Below are 26195 nucleotides of genomic sequence, written 5' to 3' on the forward strand. Positions count from 1 at the left end.
CAGTTGGTAAAACTCAACATGTCAAAGTCTAAACTTGATCATATTCTTTACCCAAAGCTGTAGACTTCTGCATCACATGCCCTGCTTGTGATGCAGGGAGGTCACGCAAAGCAAGTGGCACATCTGGCATCAGAGGGGGGTGCAATCTGCACCTTATGGTCTCCCTCCATCTGCAGGAAAGCGCTGCATGATTCCTGCTTACTCTAATTTGGCAAAGTAAGGAATTTTTAGGCAGGCTTGTTGTGTACAAGAATGCTGCAAAGTTATCTATTTTGGCTCTACTTACACGTGTGATCATTTGTTTTCTGTCATGGGGCCCATTAAAAACAGGTTGATGGTTGGAAACACTTCTGCAGCCATACACCTAACTTTCAAAAGCTGGTAGAAAATCTGGTTATCCAGAAATCAAATTAAATTGTCAGTTTTGTCTGTTGTAACCTGTGTAACTTGGTGTGCATTAAAATGCCAGCTGATCTTGTTTTGTTTTTTTAAGAATGGGGTCTCTGATTAAATGTTTTGCTGAGATTAAAGGTAATGTGTGGCCCTTGTGAAGGATAGATGCCTTTTTGAAGTGTGTATCTGTTAAAACAAATTTTTCTAGATTATATGCACTCCCTCTACCATGTGACAGTGTGCACCTTAAGCTGGGTACACACTATATAATTTTTCACCAACTTTTTATGCCGATTTTTAAATGCGATCGATGGTCCGATCACTCAGTCCATGGACTGCATACACACTAGCCCTGTTTTAGACGATAAAGGGAAGAGCAGCTGTCCCCTTGGCAACTTTTTACAGCCATGTTGTTGTGAGCAATTACTGTAATTTCGTACTCACTGTTGTGGATCGGTCGGAAGTTTATACACACTACACAATGGAAACGAGATTGGAACAAAAATATTAAACGGTACGACCAACCAAATGAGGAGACAATCGTCCATTTGGGCAGACTTTCGACCATCGTGTCACTGCACACACTGACCCGACTTTTGAACGAGCAGTCGTATGTCAGCTGGTTGAGCCGATTATTGGACAAAAACCCTGTAGTGTGTACCTAGCTTTAGGTTTACATCCACAAATAAAACAAAGATCGTCAGTGTCGACAATCAAAAGTGTAATTTGCACTAGTAGAATAAACATGTAAATCGACACAACAATAAACTGTATATACATTCTGTCTCTGTCTCTTTTTGTGATGTAACATAGGAAAATGAGGAACTTTTTACATGTGAGAAACATCAGTGCAAATCCATCAATTATATATAATAGATCTGATATAGAACCTATCCCAGCTGTGCCACAATTGGCTTATATTTAAGTCTCAAAATAGAATTCCTAAGTTTCTTACTAATTAAACACTTAAAAAAAACCCATAAGATCTTCCTACTCCTTACTGGAGATAAATCATTAGGGTGATTCTCCCCCTTATACAGTAATATATAAAAGATCACTTTTGTAATTACTTTGAATTAAATCTTTTGTCCATATGTGATGGGCAAGTCAAAGGAAGAATAACTTTCAACGAACATTTTATTACCAAATGTTTACTTTTAAAGAATCTTGAAAGCTATTTTACCATACCACTACTTCCCTACTGCTTTCAAATTCCATTCACGTTCATACTGCCACTTAGACCAATGTGGTAGTTCAGAATGGTAACCCAAGTCTAATCTAACATAACCAGCAACAGTGCTATATCTGCCTGAGTTCATTTTGTGCATTCACTAGCCTGACAGTTTAGCTAAATAAATGTTGGAAATTAATTTCAAAATACTACATTGAACAAAACTACTAGAAACCAGTGTTTAAGGTAAAACTAGATCATACTTTACCAACTTTCTGTTCTTCAAATTCGGGAGCCTGCGGAGGAGGTGGGCGTAATGGGGGGAGCTTCAAAATGGCATCATTTTGGACCCGCCCCCATGAAGTGGTGATGCAAAGCGCGTCATTTGACAGCGGGGGGGCAGGGCCAAACACTGCGATTCACCAGGAATCGCGGCGTTTGGGACTTAATTCTGCCCACTTCACTAGAAAGTGGGCAGAATTATCCAGATGCAGGAGATTGCCACACTCGCCTGGGAGACTCTCGCAAAATGCGGGAGTCTCCCGGACATTCCGGGAGAGTTGGCAAGTATGGACTAGATTTGTGGTTTTGTAGAATTTAAGTGGTATAACTGTTTAGACATCAGATTTTTCATTGATTTTAAGGACTGATATTGCACTGAAAAGTGAGTTTGTTGGATCTGTAAGGTCAAGGTTTTTTTTTTCCAATCTGTCTTGTAAAGGAGATAATGTAATTACCATTGCTTTTGCATTAAATATGGGAAGATGGGATTGACCATTTTATTGTGTAAACCTGTTTGTGACACTCTATTAAATGCAGTGTCCATTTTGGAAGCATGGGTTACAAATGGCAAGAATGGAGAACTTATTTTGTTTCTATAGTATTGATTACATGCCACATTTCAGAAGCATTCTCTTATTTCTAGTGCTTTGGGTTTTGTTTTTTTGTATGTAGTAATACTCCCGTGTGTTTGGGTGGCTGATGCGGCTTCCTTAATGATGTAAAGTTACTTTTATAGTAATGTGCCATAGACTGGATCAGACAGATGCCATATTTTTATATTTTGCAAAGAAGCTTTAGGCTGTCATGCAAGGTGGATCTTTGCAAGCCCATGGTTGTTAACCAAACTTATACTATTTAAAATGCCTACTTGGGTGGAGAAAGTAATTTCCTGTGGGAAAGGATAGTGGTAGCATTTGAGTGTAATAAAATGGTTTTGGAAAGGTTGTAGCTAGGTGGATAAAGCTTTAAAATGGAGATTTACAAAATGACATATGCTATCTTTGCCAAGAGTCAGGTTACTGCAAAAGGGGCAGTGTCGTGCGGCCAATTAAACGGTAGTACCTTCAATTAGTCGCTGACTGCATTGCTCTCCTACCCACTGCGCCTTGTCATAAGACAAGGACTTAAATTTAATATAACCAGCTTATGCCGGGTGGGAGGGAGGTTTCTGACATCCAGGGACTAAGAGCCAGCCCACAGCTCCAAGGTAATTTATGTCCTCTTGGAAAACCACTCCCCCTGAGAGTGATAGGCTGGCTGTCACAAATTGTTTAACCCCTAATGTCAGTGCAGATGAAGTATAGCACGAAATTTGAATTGCCCTCAGCTTAGGGCTTCACTTAAACTTGTATGGGCTCTGACAGTGATGACTTTTTAAATGTTTATAAAGCAGGGTACACACTACAGAGAATTTTCCCAATGCAACATCTTTAACTATTTTACAAACAATAGAAAGCATGCCTATCAGCATCCTGATTCATGTGTACACGTTTTACCTTCAGATCTGTGCTCTTCATCTGTCATAACCATCAGCTGAAAAGATAATGACTCTGCACACTCAGATCTATGGACAGTGCTGGTTAAGTGCATACACACTGCAGAATTGGAATGACATCGTTCCATCATTGAATGTCATTTTTAGTTCAGTTTAAAAAATCAAATGATACAATGTTCTTTGGAACAACAATCGTTCGTTACAGCGTATACACTAATGTGATATCGGGCCAAACTGTCACTGTTTGGCCCAGAAATCAGCTGAAAACACTACTGTGTACCCAGCCGAACAGTGTCTGCCTCAAGTAAATCCAGTTTGCGTACTCTGGAACAAGTAGGGAAAGATTTGTTGCAACAGTAACAAATATTTTTTTAAATCTTTGTTCAATAATGAGATGCAGTTAAGAAATCACTTGTGTAACTACTTGCTTTAGGGATTGCTTTAAGTAATTAAGGGGCATATTTGTTATAGGGCGAAAGGTTGTTTTGTTTTTTTCCCTGCATCGGTAGGGCTTTGCCCTATACTTTAAAAGAGTAACCTCTACTGGCTTTCTTCAAAGCCTGTGGAAACTCTATTTTGCAAGTACATATGCAATCCTTTTTTAGTTCTCTCTCAGGATGGCAATAACATGAGAAGCAATGAGAGCTTTATTGCTTACCTAAACTTGTGCCTTTTTTTTATTTTTCTGTGACACCTTTTTTTTTTTTTTTTTTAAATCCTTTTTTCATATCTAAATTAACTTTGCTTTTTTTTTTAGATATTGGTAGAATGGAAAGGCTAAGAGTTATCTTTTATGGTGATTCTCACTTGTCTGCTTTATAATATTTGTCTAAAGCTAGGTACACACTATAGGGTTTTTGTCCAATAATGGGCTCAATCAGCCAACATACGACCGCTCGTTCAAAAGTCGGGTCAGTGTGTGTAGTGACACGATGGTCGAAAGTCTGCCCAAATGGACAATTGTCGCCTCATTTGGTTGGTCGTACCATTAAATATTTTCGCTCCAATCTCGTTTCCGTTGTGTAGTGTGTATAAACTTCCGACCAATCCACAACAAGATTGCAATCGTTGCTCACGACAACATGGCTGTAAAAAGTAGCTTAAGGGACGTCCGCTCTTCCCTTTATCATCTAAAACAAGGCTTGTGTGTATACAGTCCATGGAACGAGCTATCAGACCATCGATCGCATGTAAAATCGATCGGCATAAAAAGTTGGTGGAAAATTCTGTAGTGTGTACCCAGCTTAAATTGTTACCCTGGCAATGCTAAATGCAATGAGCCTAAAATGGCTTGATATCCTACCCTTTCTCTTGTTAATAAATAAAAATAGATTGTTACAAAATAAACATGTAATAGGAGTGCATAAATTGTACTGTTTTATTTTATGTACTATGCCAATTGAATATTATCCTACACACGTCTACAAATCAAGCATCCTATTTAAACAATGTGTCAAGCCACACCTGTTATCTGATGGCTTAGAGCAAATTTTTGAAATTGTCTGGCTCCACGTACATTTCAGCAGTGGAAGGACAGCTTTATCACATAGCTTATGCTGTGATACGTTTGTTTTTGGATTACTCTATTTTTTTTTTTTTTTTTTTTTGAGGTTAAACTGTTAATGTGTTAAACTTTCTATACTATGGAAGCATTTTGTATTTTCAGTGATGTAGGGATGTATATGGTGCTTGGGCCACACAATAGGATCATCCATGTATGCATAGCTTTAGAAATGTATTTAAGAAAGCATTTTATGAAATACTTATCCAGGGCTGGACAAATCTCAGGAGCTAATTGACGTGAATTACTGCTGGCATATTTGGGAGCAGCTTCTATTGATGGCAATGGATTTGTATCTTCGCTTTAAAACATGATGTTGGCTGCTGAATAGTACATTATCTTGTCCCCTTGTAATACATAATCATTTGGTTGCTAGAGGCATTGAGCCACAGTAACTACTAACATGTTGGCAGAGATTGTGGAAGGGTAGCTCACTCTTGCTAAATTCTGATATGCTGGGACATTAAGTTTACTGTAGGTTTATGATTCAAAAATAAAATCCTGTCTGCAAGGCTTCATGTCTTACTCTAAATCTGCCTACTTAACAGATACAAAGAATAACACCTGAACAGGCTCGGGTATAGATTTCATTAATCCAGGTTTGTTACTTCTGCACATTTTTTTTTATTTTATTTTGAGTGTCCACGTTTTGAAGTGTATGGAATCTATTCAGAATACTTGGAGACTTCACAGCTTTCCTGTGACTCAAAGAACCTGCATCCTGTCATAAAGCAATACTTTTTAAAATCTAAACTCCATGACTAAACTGGGTTTACATGGTAATGTTTATGTATTTAAGTGATCTTGAGTTATCCTCTTCCCCCGATTGACTTGCAGGAGTTCCCTCCACAACCTGCCTGCAGTTGCACAGCAAATGCTGACACAATATAATATTCAAGCATCCATACTTGGGTAACTTACAAATGTGTTGGGGTGTGGTCAGTTGGTGGCAGCATCTGATTGTTATGCTGCTGTCAAGATCAAATATTTAAGATTCATATCCTACTGATTTAACATATTGTATAGTCACACAACTATTGTTGAAAACATTGGCGAGTAAACACGATTGGTGCACCTACAACCCAGGGAGGTGTGCCATGGACAAAAATTGTACCATACAACAGAGATCATCTCCTTGGCTTGAGTCCCACTCCCAGGATAGCTCAAATGGCTTCACATGTTCTCTCTCAATCAGGATGATTGCTCACAACAGTGGCGCACGCAGGGGGGGTTTCTGGGTCTCCAGAACCCCCCCCCCCTCCGCTAAAAAGTGCCCTACATGTCGGCACTGTAGTATACAGCACCGCCGCGGACGCTTCTCTAGGATTTTTTTTTTTCCCCCGGGGGCGGAGGAAACCCCCCCCCCCCTCACAAATCCTTCGTGCGCCCCTGCACAATTCAATGCGCAGCCACATTCTCAAACATGGTCATAATGGAGAACCCTTATAAAATCTACACCAGAGGGTGTATGGTCTCCAGAAGAATACAAAATATGTATCCTCAAACGTTTAACCTTTGGAGAAACTTAGGGCAAATAAGACCTTTATGCACACCACCTTGGACTGCCCAGCAATCATTGGGAGGTTCCATTAAACCACATCACTGAAATTCAATCACCCAAAGACCCACCGATTGGTGTAATCTGTTTAGATGAATAAACAAACACTTGGATTAGTTGACACGCCACATCTGCAATGTAGCCAAGTTCCGAATGGCTAACCTTAATGTATCCCATCTACTATTGCATAGCAGTACACACAAAATACTGAAACTTTAATCAATATTTCTCCCTAGGAGAAAATTCATCCTCTACACCCACCCTCCCCCCTACAAAACAACAAAGTTCTTAAAATCGTAGACTCTATTCACGATCACTCATTACAAATTTGTAGTCATGATTGACTGGACTCAACATTTTTTTTTTTTTTTTTTTTCCTCAATTTTTTTTGTTGGGGTTGGGTTTAGCTGTTTTTATTGCAATATTTGATTTATAATTTTAGATCTAGATGTTTAAGCACCAGTGCTTTACTCTTATGTTCAAGCTTACCAGAACCCACACTTCTACAGTTATTCCAGTTGGGTTGCTCTGCATGTCTTTGATTTATTTTTATGCTTGTACTGGTAATTGGTGATAATGAATCTGGATGCTTTTTAATGGGTAATGTCCAACAGATGTAGAAGTGGTCTGCCTCTTCCAATCTGATCATCCATTTGTTGCCAAATTGAACAGCATGTAATGCTGTGCAGAATTGCTTTGTGAGGCAAGCATTAGCCCTAATTAGTCACACTCCTGTGTAATCAACTGTTCAAAAAATGTTGTGTAAATGCATTTTTTATTTGTTTCCAGATACCTTTACTGCTATTTTGATGTGGTGGTTTTTGTTTGCCTTTGCTAATGATGCTGTGTGTTTCAGGCCTTCAGCATTTAGCAGCCTAAGGCTGGCTACACACTACAGAAAATTTCTCCTGATGAGGATATTAAAGATTATACCAATGACTAGTCGCAATCGGCAAGCTGATTTCATGTGTATGCACTGTACATGTTTTACACGATTTACCTTCAGATCTGCTCTTCATCTATCATAATCATCAGCTGAAAAGATTGACTCTGTAAACGCTATGTAAATCTACTTACACTGCTGGTCGTGAGTGCATACACACTTCAGAATTTGCCCGATATCATTTCATTGTTTATAGAGATTTTTAGTCCGTTTTATAAAATCAAACAATACTATGTGCTTTGCAATGATAAAACTCTATTGTGGGAACGTTCACACCAATGCAATATCGAATCCACCAGTCGTTTATAGTGTGATTGACCTGATAATCGGGTGAAAAACCTGTAGTGTGTGTACCCAGCCTAAGGCTTTCATTTTTTTTTTTTTTTTTTTTTTTTTTTTTTTTTTGCGGAGTAATCTAATTACTCATTTATTTTTAATTGTTTTTTACTTTTGCCCCTTCCCTAACCACTTTATACAAAGCTGTCTGTGATGCAAACTAGACAAAGCTTCAGGTCATGGCGCATTGAATACATTTTCTTGGGGTGAGGACTAGCAGAAAAACCATAAAATGTCAGCTGCATACAATATATTCGGAGCTTAATTGCTCTAATGTTCCAACATTCGCTTCAACTTATCGCCACAGTAGCAACAGTGTGCTTATGGACACCGTTTTATACCTGAGTAGTGCTGCATTAAAGTGCTGCCATGTAACACCACTTAGACACCAAAATTATCTTGTTAAATGCAGCTTTTGGCCTCATAGAAACAATGACATACTCCTACAAAATGGCAGAGCACAGAAATAAAATCCTAAAATACACTAACTTGCCTTGTATTTGTTGGGCTGCCCATATTGTTTGTGTGACCTATTTAGTTAAATGTGTCCAAAAGCTGTTGGATATGGGGTTCTTAACTAGTAGATTTCAGATTTCCCACTGCCTGTATTTATTACTAGGGGCAAAATGTACATATACTGTGATAATCAACTGATCTAGCTAGCTATGCCCAATAGGATCAATGTATAGCTATATTAAATATACATCTGGTCACTTAGCATGAGCCAAGAGGCCAGATCTGACCATGCACTTTATTCAAGTGATAAACCTTTTCAAGAATCTAGCTATGCAACACATGGTGCTGGAGGTCTTCGAGCCTCTCTAATAGAGCTCTATTGAAGTTGTCTGGATTGTAGTACAGGACTATGAGCTTCATCAAAAATTGCCAAGCTACGGTGCAATCTAGCTTCAGGTAACTGGGAAGGAGAAACAGTTCTTTAGAGATTTTCCAAAACTAAGCAAACAATTCTAGGTACACTTTCAATTTTGTTTTTAAAAACAAACTCCCAGGTTTCTGAAGAGTTTTTAAATTGTTTTTGATAGTCTGAAAACCTATTGTCTCCTAGTTTCTCTCTTATCAATAACCAAAGATCAATCTGTCTTGGTCACAGGACTCCAATTCAGCAACAGCTGTGAAGCTTTGGGCATAAATATTTCAGACATGCAGAATAACATCTTTGCATTACTCCACTAATGTGGAGTGGAGGATGTATTGCAAACCTTGGGACACGAGACAATCTGCTCCGGTGTATTCGCCTATTCACTTCTGATCACGCAAGATGGTGCCCATGAGTCATTGTTAAAACACTACTCTGTGCTACTCACAATCTGAATCTCAATCTGAATAAGGAACAGTGGAGTTCTAGAATCTCTGACTTAACAGTTCTCCCAACGATAATCAAAATGTCTTTAAACTGCTGTAGCAGTGCCCCATGTCACTCTTGGTCATCTAATACTGGCATCTATGCTACATGGGTCCTAGGTAGCAGCCAAACTCTACACATCGCCAAAGTTGAGAGTTCTAATCTTATTTTTGAAAATGTACACATTTAGCTGTGTAAGAATTTAATCTTGGATATACAAGGTAGAGAAATTGCACTTAAACAATTCAGTTTCTCTTTGTAAGATGAATGTAATATGTTGCTGCATGTCATGCTGACCACAAATACTCGGTCAGTTCTTTGTATTAATAACCATTTAACCCTTTTACTCCCCCCTCATCCTACATTTAAGTCTTCATGAATTTACAAAATGTTTGTCACATGTTGTGCATGAGTCTAGTTTGTAACACAGTACACTGCAATTTGAGTCCACAATCTGTAGGGAGGCCTTAAGAGTGGTGGAGTCAGATGTGTTGAGCTTACATTCATGTAAATATTAAAATTCCAGCAGCAGTTTGTAATGCTCTGCCTTCTGTGGTCCCGATCACTATTTAGATACTTGCTGTACTGGATCTAAAAATAACTATGCTATATTAAGCCTGCAGAGAATGAACACTCCAGCAGGCATCTCCACTTGTCTGGTCATTGACCTAGCGCTACCGTTTGGAAACACAACATGTGCTAATGTGGAATCTTTTTGTGTTGAGCTATAAGGTACCATGCTTAAGCTACAATGTAATGCTTGGTTACAGTTTGTTAAATAGAGAATTGCTGCATATCACTTGTGGTAAAAAAATGGAAGGTGTAAGTGTTTTCAGAAATGTGGATATTTGTTCACTAAAAGAAAAGTCGCCTATTTACAATATTTCTTCCTATGACGACATAAGCACATTACATTATAATATACCATCAATGCATGGGCTTATGTGTACCCTTTGAGTATATTATTGATGGCCTTAATTTCAGTCCACTTAAAATGACAGAGAAAAGAGCATAATCTCCTGACTGCAGCTTTTTATTGGCCTGCAAAGATTCACCTGCAGAATCATGCAGCCCCAATTTTAGGCTAGACTAACCTTACAGCCTCAAACTGCTGGATAGAGTAGTGCCTAGGGCTGAAGTGAAGGACACTGGCTAGGGTGACTTATTTTCCACCACACTTTCTAGGATTTTTATGAACTTTAGAAACTTCTGCTGTACAGCAATCACCCTCTACTTTTAGGTACAACAGAATAGATTGTCTGACCCTTTTAGTTTACGAAATGCATCTTTGGGCCGAATAGGTAATGTTTGGCAAGATGGTAAAGGATAATTACACAATATGGGATTGGTGGAAGTTACTGTGACAGTTCTGTTGAAATGTTTGTATCCTACATTTTGAAAATCTGAATACAAAGGATTAACTCCAGGAATAGAATCTTCATTATCAGATGTAGCCAATTGACAGAAATAAGTTGCATGTAGTGTGTTGTGCATAATATCTCTCCCAGGCCAACCCCCCCCCCTTTCCGTTTCAGTCCCTACAAACCAATGTCTGACAAATACTTTTCCTTGTCAGAAGCTGTAAGGAAATTAAATCTGTCATCTCGAAGAATTCACATGATTAAGACAACTGAACTGTTTGATTCTGCTCTTTGGGATAATAGCACTGTTGTGGGAATGGGAAGAATGCCATAGAGCATGGATGTTGTCTTTATACATGCTAGTAGCAGACCCTTGTGGTTGACCACCTAGGTAATGAGAATTGTACTATTATGAGACCACCTGATGCATGAAGAAAGATGCTTTGGTATCTTCCTTCCCCACCAGTAATATGTCCAGTACTGAGGCTGCAGGTGTAATTCACCATGTACACACAAAGAAGTTTTGTTGGAAAGAAAAGACAATAGACCAGCAGGTGGGTGGGTTATTTTACAAGAATTAGATGTGTAAACAAAAAACATTAAGCTTTATCAATTAATGTGCCTGAGCAAGCAGAGCAACCATGCAAATTGCTGGCAAAATGCCTTTTTAGTAAGAAAATTGGCCGTCGGCTGCAATTCCAGCCCCTCGCCTCGTGGGTACTAGCATCTGCAACAATGGACCTGCAGCCTGGGGGTGGTTTCTGTGGATTTCCTGAAGAAGCCCACCCACATTAGGTACTTCTAATTATGCAAATAGGATACCAAGTTCCAAATGTTACAATATTGCAATTTGACTTGTTCTTTGCACTTAGAAAAATACAGGCTTGTACTTTCCTGAACTCCGTACTCTGAAATCATGCAGTTTATGTTGAATATGGAAGACTCTGGAACCTATTACCTAACTGATGTGAGCTGCGTTGTCAGCTAATCATGAGCAGAGGACTATTGATCTGATACTTGATGAAGTTGCTACCTTGTGTATGGAGCTCAGACTTCATGCAATTAAAAATTTCCCAGTGGACTTTTTACTAAATCTTTACACTTTAACAGAAGCAGTAACCCTTAGTGGTACTACACAGGGATCATGGTTTTGTAACTTGTATCTAGTGAACTAGAGGAGGCCCTGAAATCATCCATATTTGCAAGGTTATGACTGCAAATATACATCTTGCCTAACAAATCTCTGAAACAACCCTTAATTACTTTATTCTTTTAGGTAATGTCTGTTTTATAATTATACCTCCATTCTCTGTTACACATTTAAGCAGAAGATGTACACTATGTATTTAGTTGCTGGCAGAATTTTTTTTTTTTTTACCATGAGTGTTTAACACTGAGGCTATAGAGTAAGTGTTGGAAACATTCCATATTGTACTGTAAATCCTGTGTTCCACAAGTATTTGGCAGAAGCAGTCATTCAGGCACTCTGCTCTCCCTTACTTTGGTGTGCACATATTCAGACATTTGTGTCGCAAGATGTTCATAGATTAAAGCTTTGCAAAGAGCAATTTACAGTAATTCCTAATTGCTGCCCACCGTTTACTGGAAAGCAAATCCCAGGTCTGCTCAAGTCAAAGGTTAATAAAATGTCACTTAATTTAAATGTGCTTCCCACCAGTGTCGGACTGGGGCTTGAAGGGCCCACGGGGGAATGTAACTGGGAGAGCCCGAAAGAGGGGGTGTGGCCGGCAATCAGAGGCTTGACCAGCCGCTGGAGTGGGTGTGGTCAACTCGGAGGACATGGCTAGCTCCATAATGTGATATATAAAAAATGCAGTGTATATAAAGAGTGCAATCTGGCCCCACCCCCTACATAGGGACAGAGCAGAACAGTCACCAAAATTGGGACTGCCCCATCAGAATCAAACAAGTTAGCAGACTGTCATGTTCTCCTACTTGTTGCAGCTTTCACTTCCTGTTGCTGCTGGTGTCTTAAGCCCAGTAGCATCTTGTCTGGATCTTGGAATATTGGGGTCCTGTTTGGAGAAGGGATAGGAATATGAAATGCCTAGCAATTAGTGAACTCTCTAAATCAACAGCACACATGTTTAATATGGATTTCCTCCCTGGAACCAGTACAGACATAAAATAGTACTCACATATGAGAAATACACCTATTTCTCGCTCATCCATCTGGGAAACACTGCTTAACCATGGGGGTAGGGAGGAGTTTGGCATCTAAATAGTTAATTTCCAAGCTGACAGGCCCCTCCCCCTGCCAACCCCCACAGGAACTCCGTTTTCTGTAGGTGCACAAAGAGTTGGGCTGAAGATCAAGAGCTGCTGAACAGTGAAATTATTCACTGTATTTAGGACTTTATTTTTATTTTCAAACTTTTTTTTTTCACTTTATAGCAACAGACAAGTGTGCTCTGTAGTAAAAGAGCACATGTCTGGAGAAGCGGCTGCAGCTTCAGATACTGTGTGCTTCTCAGTGTGACGAGCAGTCTGTACAGACTGCTGTCACACTGCCATACACAGGCATAGGAGCTCCGGTAGCCCTGTCTGTCTTGGGGGCCATGTTGAAGGAGGGGGAAGATACCAAGTCCCCTCCTCGGTGAAGGAAGAGGGGGGACTTGGTAATTGGCAGGACAGAGCACAGTGCTGCAAGGGGCACCAGGAAAACGGTGCACAGGCGATTCTACTTGATGAAGTAGGGGGTGGAAGGACGTCTGCTACTGTTCAGAGACCAGTGGGCAGAGTAATCGGGACAGATGCATTCAGGGAATCATGACAAGAGGTTACTTGATTTGGTGGGGCCAGCTCCTCACAGGTTTTCTGTAACCAGTTTGCCGTGCCATCCACACAAGACAGGCAATGCTCCACTGTGTCGATTCGCTTCTTTCACAGGGAAGTATTGTAGAGTTCCAGAGGATCAAAGGAAGCAAGAGTTTTATGCAACCTCTTTTTGGTACAAAAGCCAGATCGCTGTTCAGGCCAGTATTTAACCTCAAGCAGTTAAATCATCAACTGCAGGTAGTTTCTTTTCAACTGGTCGTCAACTGTCTGGAGGCGGGACAATTTATGGCGTTGATACATATAAAGGATGCCTACCTCCATGTTCCAATCTGGAAGGGGCATCAGCCTCTTCGATTCACGGTGGGATCGACTCACTATTAGTTCAAGGCTCTTCCATTCGGGCTTGCAACAACCCCAAGGGTGTTTACAGAGATTATGGCGATTAATGGTGGCTTTTTTTCATGCCAGAGGAGTGTAAATAGTGCTCTATCTGGACGGTTTGTTAATAAAAGCTGCGTCAGCGCAATTGTTGGAACAGCATCTTCAATTTACCATTCAGGTTCTGGAGAGACATGGTTGACTCCTGAACCGCTCGAAGTCACAGTTGATACCTTGTCAAAGGATGTCATTCCTGGGACTAATGGACATTGCATGTCAGAGGGTTTTTCTTCCAGAGGACAAGATAAGCTCTCTGCAAGAGGTGACTGATGGGATGGACCACCTATGCCACTGTTGCTGGGAACCAGCTGGGCTGGGCTTGCTTTGCCACTGTTCCCTTTTGTTATCCCAAATGTGCCCTCTTGCTGCAGTAGGAGGGGCTTAGACAAGCTGCCCCCACGACTCCTTGCCGGCATCAAGAACCGGGTTTCTTCTGGGTAACTGAAGCTGCTAGCGTATCTCGTTGCTGGTGTACCTGGGCTGATACTCCTGATCTCTTGCTATGGATCAGGGAAGCTGTGGATGGATCCCCCCTGGCCATCACACTGACCAGGGCTGCATGGCTAGCAAGCAGAGCAGTGGTACAGGAAAAGCTTTGGTCCAAACCTCAGACAGCCGGAAAACAGATTCGATTTTGGGTCTAATCTGCAGATCACAGGAATACAGCAATATTGAAGATGTTTTCAAGCAGGTCTTTGAAGCAAGATGCTTATTTGCTCTTCACTGGTTAGAGGTACCAGTGATCAAGTCAGATGTTGAAATCCGAACAAGTTTCAAATACAAGCTAGTGCCTTTTATACAGTTAAGACACAAGCAATTTTTAGCATCAGGATGTACTCCATTTACACAAACATGGATTTACATGCATTGGAAACCTAACAATATTTATACTTATTTGGACATTCTAGAAACGCTGTGATGTCCTGCATCTGGTTTTCAGATGCAGAGAATGTTTCCTTCAATGTTGGACCTTCACACATCAAAAGATCTTATTGGCCTTGTGCCAATTTCTTCAGATCGTTTTGCTTATTTTTGTTCTGTGTGAATTCCAGTTTCCCACATCATAATACACAAAAGGCTTTGTAAACAAAGGCTCATTGTATCTGATATATACATCAGAAATCGGCAGATCCTAAGCAAGGTTAAATTGGAGAAAAACGAGTTTCTACCCTGGTCTCGGAAATAACAATTTCCTATCTCAAAATATATACAATATTAAAAATAAAGGCATTGGCAATTTATATAAGCGCTCTGCACTATTTCCCTTAAATAAATTGATACCATAAAATATTTATGGAATCCAGTCAGTGACGAACAGGGTTCTGTCCTGCAGAAGGCCGTCGGTCCTTCTGTGCATGAAACTGTTAGGAAAGATGCTGGCGTCTTTCGAGACTCCTTTACAGCAGAATCCACTGTGTTCTCAATGGGACATGTTTAAGAAATGGACAGGGTCCCATCTGAAGTTGATCGTCGGCTGGTATTGTTATCCTCAGAGGCGAGACAGTCTCTCAGATGGTGGCTAGTGAGAGAAAATCTGATGGGAGGCAGGTCTTTTGCTCCGTGGTCTTGGATCTTAGTATCCACGGACGCCAGTCTCAGAGGGTGGGGAGCAATGGCCCTTTACCTACAGGTACTTTGTTCAGTGCAGGAGTGTGCTCTTCACATAAATGTTCTAGAACTTATGGCCATGTTGAGGGCATTGCAGGGAGCACAGAGTATGAATCTGCAGTCCCTGCAGGACACAGAGTCTGACAATGCCATGGCAGTGTCGCACATAAATAGGCAAGGAGGTATCAAGAGTGCAGGAGCAATGGAAGTAACATTTCAGATTTTAGCTTGGGCCAAAAGATACGTTCCTGTGCTGTCGGCAGTCTTTATTCCAGGAATTCAGAACTGGCTATCTAAGCCGGCACAAAGTTCTGCCAGGAGAATGCACTCTTCATCAGGAAGTTTTTCAGTTGTTAGACAAGTGGGGACTTCCGGATCACAATCTGATGGAGTCGCGTCTCAACAGGAAGGACCACATTTTTTCGCACAGGCAAGAAATCCTCTGGTAGTGGATGTGTTGACAATTTCATGGGACTTCAGGTTAGGTTACTAGTTTCCTCACAAATCTATGATTCCCAGGGTCCTTCGGAGAGTCAAGCAGGGAGGTTGGCCAGTCATTCAGTAGGTCTGGGTCTTCGGTTACCTTTTCTGAAAGATCTGCTAATTCAGGGACCCTTGCATCAGGATCTAGCCTGGCTGAATTTAACGGCATGGCTTTTGAGGCCAGTTTGTGGAAATCCAGAGGGTTCTCTTCGAGGGTAATTGATACTCATCAAAGCTAGGAAGCCAGTTTCAGCTCTAATTTACCACCGTGTCTGGTGTACATGTATAAAATGGTGTAGGAATAAAGTCTGCAATTCAGAGTCATTTCATCCTGCTAGGTTTCTTTCTTTCCTACAAGATGGCTTGGATGGAGGTCGTCGATTAGGATCTCTAAAGGTTCAGGTGTCTGCACTGTCTGTGTATTTTCAGACGTTTAGCTGATATTCCAGATGTTAAGACTTTATTACAGGGAGTTCTTCATACCCAACCTCCCTATGTTCCACCAATGGCTCCTTGGGATCTTAATTTGGTTCTTAATATGCTGCAGGAGCCTCTGTTCGAACGGGTAGTTAGCAGAGTTATGGTTCTACATTTGGAAGGTGGTTTTCCTATTTGCTATTGCCTCAGCTCGGAGGGTGTCTGAGCTGGGGGCTTTGTCTTGTCGTCAACCTTATCTGGTCTTTCATAAAGCTGTTCTAAAAATTCCATCATTCCATCCTAAGGTGGTGTCTGGTTTACATGTAAACCAGGGGATTGTTGTTTCTGTGTTCAGAGGATCCTCAGGGATCTGGAACTGGAACAGGGAACATGAGAATTTTGGATGTGGTCAGGGCTCTACAAATTTATGTCAAAACAACTGAAAATATTTGTAGGACAGATTCTTTGTTTATCCTGTTTGGCTTACCCTGACTATTAAGCAAGCTTATGTCGGTACTAACTGTTCTGTGCCAGAGCGTATTGTTGCCCATTCTACCCATTCTGTGGGGGCGTCTTGGGCTGTGTGGAATGGGGCCTCAGTGGATCAGTTATACAAAGCAGCCACCTGGTCCTCGGTCCATACGTTCACAAAATTTTACCAATCGTCTCGTCTGACGCCTCATTTGGCTGTAGTGCTCTACGTGCTGGTCTATCAGAGCAGTCCCACCCTTCAAGGTGGCTGCTTTAGTAGATCCCCATGGTTAAGCAGTGTCCCCCAGATGGATGAAGGAGAAAAGAGGATTTATACTTTACGATCAATTTCTCTGATTCCATCTGGGGGACACTGCGATCCCTCCCTTCTGCTTTCTTCTGTTCGTTCTTGGTTGATTGGCCTATCTTCTTGGGGCTTTTAAATCAAACGGAGTTGTGCGGTTTGGCAGGGGGAGGGGCCTATTGGCAGCTTGGAAATTAAATCTTTAGATGCTAAACGCCTCCCTACCCTACTCAACCACCGTGATTAAGCAGTGACCCCCAGATTAAATCAGAGAAATCTATTTATAGTAAGTTCTCTTCCTGCAAACCAGCCCTGACTTCAAACTAATAGTATTTACATTTAATAAATAGACCTGATTCCCCCAAACTCACACCCACATTCATTTATTAGCCTACAAACTACCACAGCATTAAATGCCCCACCAACAAATATATACCACCCACTATTAAATTCTTACCCTTCAACCTCAGTATTAAGTTCAAGACCCTTCAGTCTTTTCCATGTTTTCTAAGCTTCTAACATATCAATGTGTCCTAGTGGCAGAACCATCATTTAGTCTGAATATCCAAATATTATACCCCTACATTACATCACCCACTCTTCCCACTTTCTTCCACCCTGCACTGTAGAAGCAGTTTTCAGTTTTTCTTTATTGATCCATCCTGAAGCCAGGTACCTCTGGGCAGAGCTGTGATAGGAGCAGAGGTGGACTGGCCATCAGGCATTTCTGGCAAATGCCAGAAGGGCCGATGGCTAGATGAGCCGCTGCAGGGACTGGCTGAAGCATGGGTAGATTGGCTATTTCTTTTGTCCCGGCAATGCAGTCACAAGCTAATGGGGCTGGACCTAGCCTAACAGTGGCTTCCTGGTGGCTGGCTCCTCCCCAGGAACCAGCCACCTTATTAAATATGCCACACAGATCTGCCCAGCTCTGCTTAATCACCCTCCCATCCTGATCCCCACCTCCCTTGCTCCTTGTAGATGTGCATATCTCGCATCAGACTGCCTGTCTGAACTGACAGCTGTGACCCCCTCCTCGACCCACATCCAGTAGGAGGACAGAACGCAGGTTAATAGACATCATAATCGGGTATGTTTGATATATTTTCTCGAGCTGCAATGTATTTTTAATTGCTTTTTAACCATCCTTTCTTGGACTTAGGGCACTATTCTGTGCTATAATGTGATTTAGTGGCACTACTGTATAGCATAATATGATTTGGGGACACTATTGTGGCATAATGTGATCTAGGGGCACTGTTGTGCCATAAGAATTGGGGGGCACTTTTGCAACACTGCACAGCGGTACAGTTTATTTCCTACTCGTATATGGAGGGGGATCCCAAAAGTTCACTGTACTGGGAAATTTCTCTTGGTGGTCCTGTCCATTGTCTGATACTGGTGCGCCCTATGTTGCAAATAGTCAAGCTGTGTTCTTATGGGACACCCCCCCCACACACTTCGAGTCTTAGGTTGGAGCTGGAGCTAACTTGGTTGTGAAGCCTTATGTGGCAGCAAGTAGGCACACCATGTTCTCCACTTGGTGCACTCATCAGATGCAGTGCACAGGAGAAATGAGGAGCAGGAAGGGGAGGGACTATCAATGTGGGAGGAACGTGATAATGTGGCTGGACCCTGTGAGAGGTGTGAGGGCGGAATAACAAAGCATCAGGGCCCACCAGGTATTAGCCCAGTTCCCCAGTGGGCCTGTCCGACACGGCTTCCCACTGAAAGTTGGTTTTGCTGTAAAAAAAAGACTTGCAGTGAACAGTGTGCAACAAATGATACATAAAGTTAGCAACAAGGGTTAATAGATGAATATTGGCCGAAGACTAAAATATTTAACAACCTGTAATAAGATAATATAATCTGCTTTAAGGGATTTATAAAGCTATTCATTGGCAAAGTTTCCAGATTGTGCCCTGATCTTGGGTAGCTAGAATTCTGCATTGTACACTATCTATTCCAGGCTACATGTAGCAAATTGCTTCTGCAAGGACCATTCTTTTGAGCCACTCATATATAATTTGCCCAATTATCAAGGGGCTGCAGGAAAATCTACTTCACTGTAAAGAAAACACTTTTGAGAACTGCTGTATTCGGTCACCATTTTTATTGCAGCTGAATCAATGACCAAACAATGACAAGGCAATGGCTAACAAAATCCCAGATGGTTTGTGTTGTCAGTTCAAAATTACTAAAGTATTGGATTTGCTTCAGGATTAATTGTACAGATACACCTTATGAAATATGTAGCTTGTGCTCTTATATTTGAAGTTGAGAATTGCTGGTGATAACATGTAAATGCATAATGATAAAATGTTGTCTATGGTGTGTCTATTCAAGTTTAGCAAGGTTGCTGAAATTGGAAGATGCTTAATTATTTCCTTCTGTTAATAGAAGGAATGCGAGATGAGAAGGAATATACCAAATCGGTTATGCCCCATATACTTAAGACTGTGTTATAGCCAGTAACAATAAACTACAAAAACAAATGGGAAAGGAGCCTAGCCTCCTAACTGGGTCTCGTACACTTCAATGTAGTAAATTTAGCAAATGTCTGAGGTTTCTCCCTTTTAAATAGGGAGGGAATGAGACACATCTCTCAACCAAAAAATGCCCCCTACATGTCCTTATCTTGCTAATCTCTTCTAGTATGCCCCAAACCATGTTTATAAAAAGTATATTGCATAACTATAATCTCTTGTGAATGTAGTGTTCTCACAGCATAGAACAGTTCCTGGTTTTGTCTGTTTAAACAATGATTTTGATTTTACTTATAATAGCCTAAGCCTAATTAAACCACACTTCTACAAATGCGGTAGTGTAACTCAATATGATTGGATGATATTCAGAGCAGTTTTTAATAGGGGGTTGGATTGCCACAGGCCACCATTAGACATGCCAGTAATGGTGTCTGGATAAGTGAGGCCCTAACATATGTTCTCCCAATCCCCTGGTGTCTTTGGAAGACAAGAGGTGAGGTTTTTATGATCATGTTGATAAAACATGTAGCCACTGGTGTATGATGTGGAATGCATGTGAGTTTTCCCTGTTTATGTGCATGTGTCTCAACATTTACAGTGCTTGACCTTCAATAACTTTCCAGACGTTTGATATTTACAGGAGAGCTGCTAATGAGTCCGTTATTCAAATCTATATAATCATAAACTGTTGCTATAAGGTTTCCTTTTTCATGTTTAAAGATTAACTTTGCTTCAGATGTCTTTGAGATATTTTGACTAAGTGTTCTGCTTTCCAAACTTGTATTCTTGGCTTGGGTCTCGAACATTTCTAAGAAACAAATCTGAGTTTTCAAGAATTGGCTGGAGAACAGTTTTTAAATGTAGAATAAAGTACATCAACACCAGTCACTGTTCTGTTGTAGTATGTGGTTCACCACCCTCATACATACTGATCTCTCTATCAAGGTTACTCACTCAGGATTTTTTTTTATTATAAATAGAATTGTCAACCAAAAGAGGGTCTCCATTAAAATGCTCCTATGCTCTTTACAGGTGTCTGCAAAGGTTGTGAAACTATAACGAACAGATGGCTTTATCTGGATGCCCAGATGCTTTTTTACATCCCTATTACCAGGTACGTTTTTAAACAATAGTATTGCTGGAAATAGATTCTTTATCCTACTTGGACATCAGAAATAGGAGCAGTCTTACTTTAACTATTTAATAAGATACTTTTATTTTAAAATGCTATGGCAAGGATACATTTTAAGCTCATGGTGGCATATTCAATTAGGATTCGCACCCGTGATAACGTGCTGGCTGCTCGTGTAAAGTGTCATTACAGTACTGCAACATTGCGATGTTGCAGTACCAGGACCCTTGTAGCTGTGCATAATCACAGGCACAAATCCTAATTGAATGTCCCATGCTGTCTTTTTTTCTTTTCTTGCTCAAATTAAAAAGTACTTGCTATAAATGCTTGTGTAACATTGTACACACTATGGGGGGTATTCAGTTGTCAGCAAGGGTGGCTCTTTTTTTTTTTTTTTTTTTTTTCCCCGGCAGCGTAGAAAAAAAATCCTGTGGGCTTTTGATGGCAATAACAACAGTTTTGAGTTAGCGCAGCGGGAAAACTCGTGCAATTCAGTTGAGGGAACGCTGCCCCCGTGCATTAAAAATTGTGTTTGCAGGATTTTAGGGGAGTGAAGGAGTTTTAACGCGGTCATATATAACACAAAAAAAGTTTTGCATACATAAGATTGCATTACATATTGATGATTACATTACAGTACTTTAGCATATTTTTTTAATTGAACTATTTTTTTATATACAATCATCTATACTATGTCAAAACACATTACTACATTCATATTTGTACCAAAAAAATACATAAATATAATTAGTGATTTTTATTATATTTTTCACAAGAAAATCAACTTACACAAGTTAGGCATTAGTGATAAACAGAAGTTTAACTTTTCAGAGGTTTTTGATTTTTCACACCGCATAGAGGTGCAAGATAAAACAGCATATTTTCCTGTTTAACCCACCGCATTAAACAAGTGAATAGCTTTTAATGCGGATGACTCTCGCACACCCTATACTTTCAATAGACCTTCTACTGGAGCGCGAGAGGACAGTTTCATGAAAAAGTAGCATTAAATTTGGAATTTAATTGCGGTTAACCCGCTCGAATGATGAGAAAAACAGCGTTGTTATTTTAACGCTGTAAAAAAGCAAACTTGCTGACAATTGAATACTCCCCTCTAATTCCATATTAGAGCCTCATACTGTACTATACTCACCATTTATAATGTCTATAATAGGGCTTGGGATAGTACATTGCTAGCGCACCAACATATATGTACCGTGTGCAGTATTTGATGTCTGGCACAATATTCGAACCGTAAAACTAGGGCTTCAGAAATGTATTGACCTGGCCTTTGCAATTTTAGTGACTGCTCTTGCATTAGAGGAAGTAAGTTAATTTCAGACTGATGTTGCAATGCTGCTTATGACGTGTGAGGAGAAAATGCTTTTGCACTCTGTACTCTGGAACATAACCCTATATAAACCACAGTCTACAGAGTATTGCTGTGTGGCCATTTGCAGTGTAATGTGTTGGTACACCGTTAAAGTGCCATGCTAGGCGTCACTGCATGTATCTAATGTAACAAATACAATTAAATGAAATAGTGGTGCTAAAAATATAAACAAACCTCTAACGAAAGATGAGGTGCAATGTTTCAGAAGCCCTTGGCCTGTTGCTGAACAGCAGTATAAACGTACGCAAGCAGTTGGGCTATTTAAATACAGATGGGTACACTTTACATGCAGTCATATAGTAACATAGCTGATGAGGTTGAAAAGACACCAGTGCATGAAATTCAACTTATTCAGGATCTCCTGCAAACCTTTATTTTATATTTGAAATTGAAACATATTGGTGGTTGCTTCATTTGGATCAATTAAGAAAAATCCCTCCTGACCCAATATTATGCAGTCCAATTTCTCCCTGGTTCCACTACTATCCTTCATTTTAATTGTCTTAACCCTGGTTACCCCTTTCTGCTAAAGATTTGTCTAACCCTTTCTTGAACATATCAATGGAATCTGCCATCACAACCTTCCCTGGCAGTCAATTCCATATGTTGACTGTCCTTACTGTAAAGAACCCCTTTCTTTGCTGGTTGTAAAAATTGCTCTTCTAACCTTAGGGGGTGAATACATGTCCTGTGTAGACGTTGACCTAAAAAGTTCCCATGAAAGCTCTCAATTGACCCTTAATGTATTTGTACATACTAAACTAAATTAGCTATTTTCCATAACTCAATGACTCCATACTCTATCAACTTTGTCACCCTTTTCTGAATCCTTTCTAGTTTCAAATTTGAGTGGTGCCCAGAACTGTACTCTGTTCAAGATGAGGTCTTGCCAACATAAAATACATATTTTGTAGGTTAATTGCTATACAAGATGAAGTATTGTAAACATTAAATGTATATTGCAATGTGTTTTGTGCAATATCTAAACCTTTAATATCCAAGTCATTAGACTAAACAAGCATACATCATAATCCAGGTTCAGACACTTTAGGACTGCTTGCTTGTAATGTGTGAATCCAAAATGTGTTGTCTTTTCTTGTGGTTCATAAACCCTGTTGCCACACCAAGTGATATAGAATGTTTAGCAACCATGAAAGTGTGTGGTCAGGGAATGTAACTTACTTTGGTTGTAGATTTGTTTAAAAAAAAAAAACTCAAGTGCAACCCTTGCCTCAATTTTCAACCACTATATTTTGTGTATCCCTCAATTGTAAATATGATTTATTTATTTTTGTTTTTATTTGTCTTCACTGCATCCTGCTAGGAATATTAATTTATTGCCTCGACAAAGCATCGCTGGCGCAGGGTTTGCTGTCTGTCGTCTGGCTTAGTGTGATCTTGTGAATGGGGTGTGTTCCCCATATCAAATTTTAGACCGTAAATTTTTAAACAGGAGATCAGCAAGCAATGCACTGAATGTATATGGCAGCTTATCAAATGCTGCATATTTATAGCTGCAGTTGTGATCAGTGTCTAATATGCACTTCATTGCTGGTATACTGTGTATTTGCAGCTGCTATATTGAACAAGTAAATTGTACACATGCTATAAATGAATCACAATATCAGTGATCTGTTCAGTGGGAATTCCTTTTTTATGAAATGCTCTGGATAACGAGTAAAACTGTGCAACATAGAAATTGATTATTCAAAAAATATAAAAGATCAACAGGCAATGACCCACATTGCAAAACCTAATCAGAACCAAAACACCTCTGTGCACCACCCTTCACCTCCTCTATATACAAAACAGAAAGCCCAGGATCTTGAGGGCCAAGGAGATAAAGAGATTGAGCAAAATCCAGGACAAATGTGCCAGAGAAAGGAAATCCCTAGGGAACTGTGGGATGGGAGTTATTGGTTGTGAGTTGTTCTAGCTGGGACTTGTTGGGGAGAAGGCAACCATGTAGTAATTTGATTCCTTGAACTCCAACCAACTAAATCCCGTGGACATGAAAACCAAATATTTATTTGTGGCTGACAGAATAAAAGTCGACCCAGAGGAACCATTCCCTTATTGGAGGGGGTGACGTCAAGAAGCAGTGCACTGGAATGACACCTTCTAGTATCTGGAAATCCTGTGGCCAGCTATCATTTCTGAAAATCCAATTGCTTTCCTCCAGACTGAAATGTGTATGTTCCCATCATATGTCAACCAGCATATGTTTACATATCCAGCAGGTCGCTGAAACTTGTGGTTGGAATTTGTATAGTGGGGAGGGGCACATATTCAATCTAGTTAATGGCTTGCATTGAGTCTTTACATCTGATGCGCTTAAGGATCACCCATGGGTGGCCTGGAGGATTTTAGGCCAGAGTAACTGGACTACCAATAAAGAAGGCTTTGGGCTTAAAGCCCTTGTAAGAGAATGTTGTAGATGCCAGATATAATGTGTGGAGGTCTGGGAGGCATGGAGTTTTCCACCTTAGCCCATCGCTTCCATGCTAGAATGCTAGTAAAGGACACTGTGGTGGTAACTTGTGAGCATAGACCACAGTTGAAAATTATCTTGCTTAGGTGCAAAGTAGATCTCTGTAGGCTGTTAAAGAACTGCAGAGAGATTCTATTTGGCACGGTTTGTAGAATGTAAAGGACTTTGGGGAGTGTTTTCCTTTATGACATAAATTCTGCCAAACCAGTATTATTTCTGAGAAAATCACATCCCCAGTTCTCTAAATTCTAGCCAGAAGTGGGGAGTAATTTAGCTGGAATAAATGAGCATTGTCCCTGGCAATTGAGATCTCAAGATATCTGATGTGGGAGGTTTGTCATTTGAATGGGCAGGCGGCATGGGGACCCATTATTGTGTTCAGGAGCAGATATGGACAACACAATGTCTCTAGCTGTGCCTCCCAAAAATTTAACTTTGCTGTTTCCCCATTGTCATTCAGAGGGCTTGTAAAGAACTAACCCCAAATGCTACTTACAATAAGAATCCTACAAGAGCAGTTCTGCAGGGGGGTGTTGACGAAATCTATTATGTAGATGGGTGTATGATCTGAGTAGGTGGTCTGGCAAAACAATGATTCTACCACTAGGTACAGATGTCTATGGTTGATATTTAATCGATCCATGAATAACTAGAGAATGGGAGTAAAATGTGTAATCTGTGCAGGTGTTGTATCCTCTAGGCATCAGCCAACTGGTCGCCATAGAGCTCATGTCCATTCTACAAGAGTCTTTCAGTTGGTTCTTCCAGGGTGTCTGAGGTATCAATCTGGGAGGTGAAAGCCCAATTAAGGTTGCTGCTCCTCTTCCCTTAGGATCATCACTGCTCTCGAGCGTCTATTTGATTTGTTCCAGTGCCTTTGTCAAGAACGCTGGTTGGTACCATCGGAGCATAGAAGTTAACTAGCTTAAATAGTTGGTCAGAATTTTTGGGTGTTCACTAAGAGGACCCTAACATAATACACTAGGAACTCTGAGACCAAGTTTTTGGGGGAGGGAGGATTTCTACCCCCTGGCTTTACCAGTTTTATAGTTATTGAAAAAGCAGGTAGAGAAATAGCAGTTAATAAACTTCAACTCATCCATTTTATCTGCTTGGGGACAAACTTTGCAGATGCTGCTTGGTCCTGAATCTATTGTGAAAGCCTTTGCTCCTTTCTGGGGTCTCTTGGTTCTATGAAAAGGGGAGACACCGACAGGGAAGGGAAAGGAGAGGGTGGAGAGAAATGTGAGAAAATTAACATGGACATTGAAAATGGTGTATGTGTATGTATGTGTATATATATTGCTGTAAATTTACATGATTTTGCTTTATTTCTTATGATATAAACTGAGCTGTGCAATGGGCCAGACTCCCAAATCAACAAATGGGGCAAGCTAGCTATGTTAATAAGATGTGAGACCTGTCACAAAGCAAGGGACCTGGGCCTAATACCAGCATATGTCATGAATAGAAAAATGGAACATGAAACAGTTGTCAACAACCAGTAAGAATAACTGTCATGTGCATAATTGTCCAGACTTGGACAAGTTAACTGAAAAAGGCCAAAAGACTGAAATATGTAAAGATAACTAGAAGAAACTTGAAGTAGAGGAAACCCAGGTCACTCTTCTCATCCAAAGTAGCTGTAGAGCAGTGCCTTCATCTGTATATTTGAGTGCTGTGCTCTATTCTCAGCTGAAAGGCAGGACA

At 40.4% G+C, this 26195-nt stretch overlaps 1 protein-coding gene across 5 annotated transcripts in view; it reads left to right on the forward strand.

Annotated features, from left to right (window-relative positions):
• GRB10 (growth factor receptor bound protein 10) overlaps positions 1 to 26195 on the forward strand; it is a 146882-nt gene that overhangs the window by 25536 nt on the left and 95151 nt on the right. For all 5 annotated transcript variants that reach the window (XM_075212637.1, XM_075212633.1, XM_075212635.1 and 2 more), the window contains exon 2: positions 20502 to 20583. In XM_075212637.1, the coding sequence (XP_075068738.1) occupies positions 20536 to 20583 (48 nt within the window). In that variant the 5' untranslated portion in view covers positions 20502 to 20535. The remainder of the gene's footprint in view (positions 1 to 20501; positions 20584 to 26195) is intronic.

The sequence above is a fragment of the Mixophyes fleayi genome, chromosome 5 (genome assembly GCF_038048845.1).
Source record: "Mixophyes fleayi isolate aMixFle1 chromosome 5, aMixFle1.hap1, whole genome shotgun sequence".
In the NCBI taxonomy this organism is placed as follows: Eukaryota; Metazoa; Chordata; class Amphibia; order Anura; family Limnodynastidae; genus Mixophyes; species Mixophyes fleayi.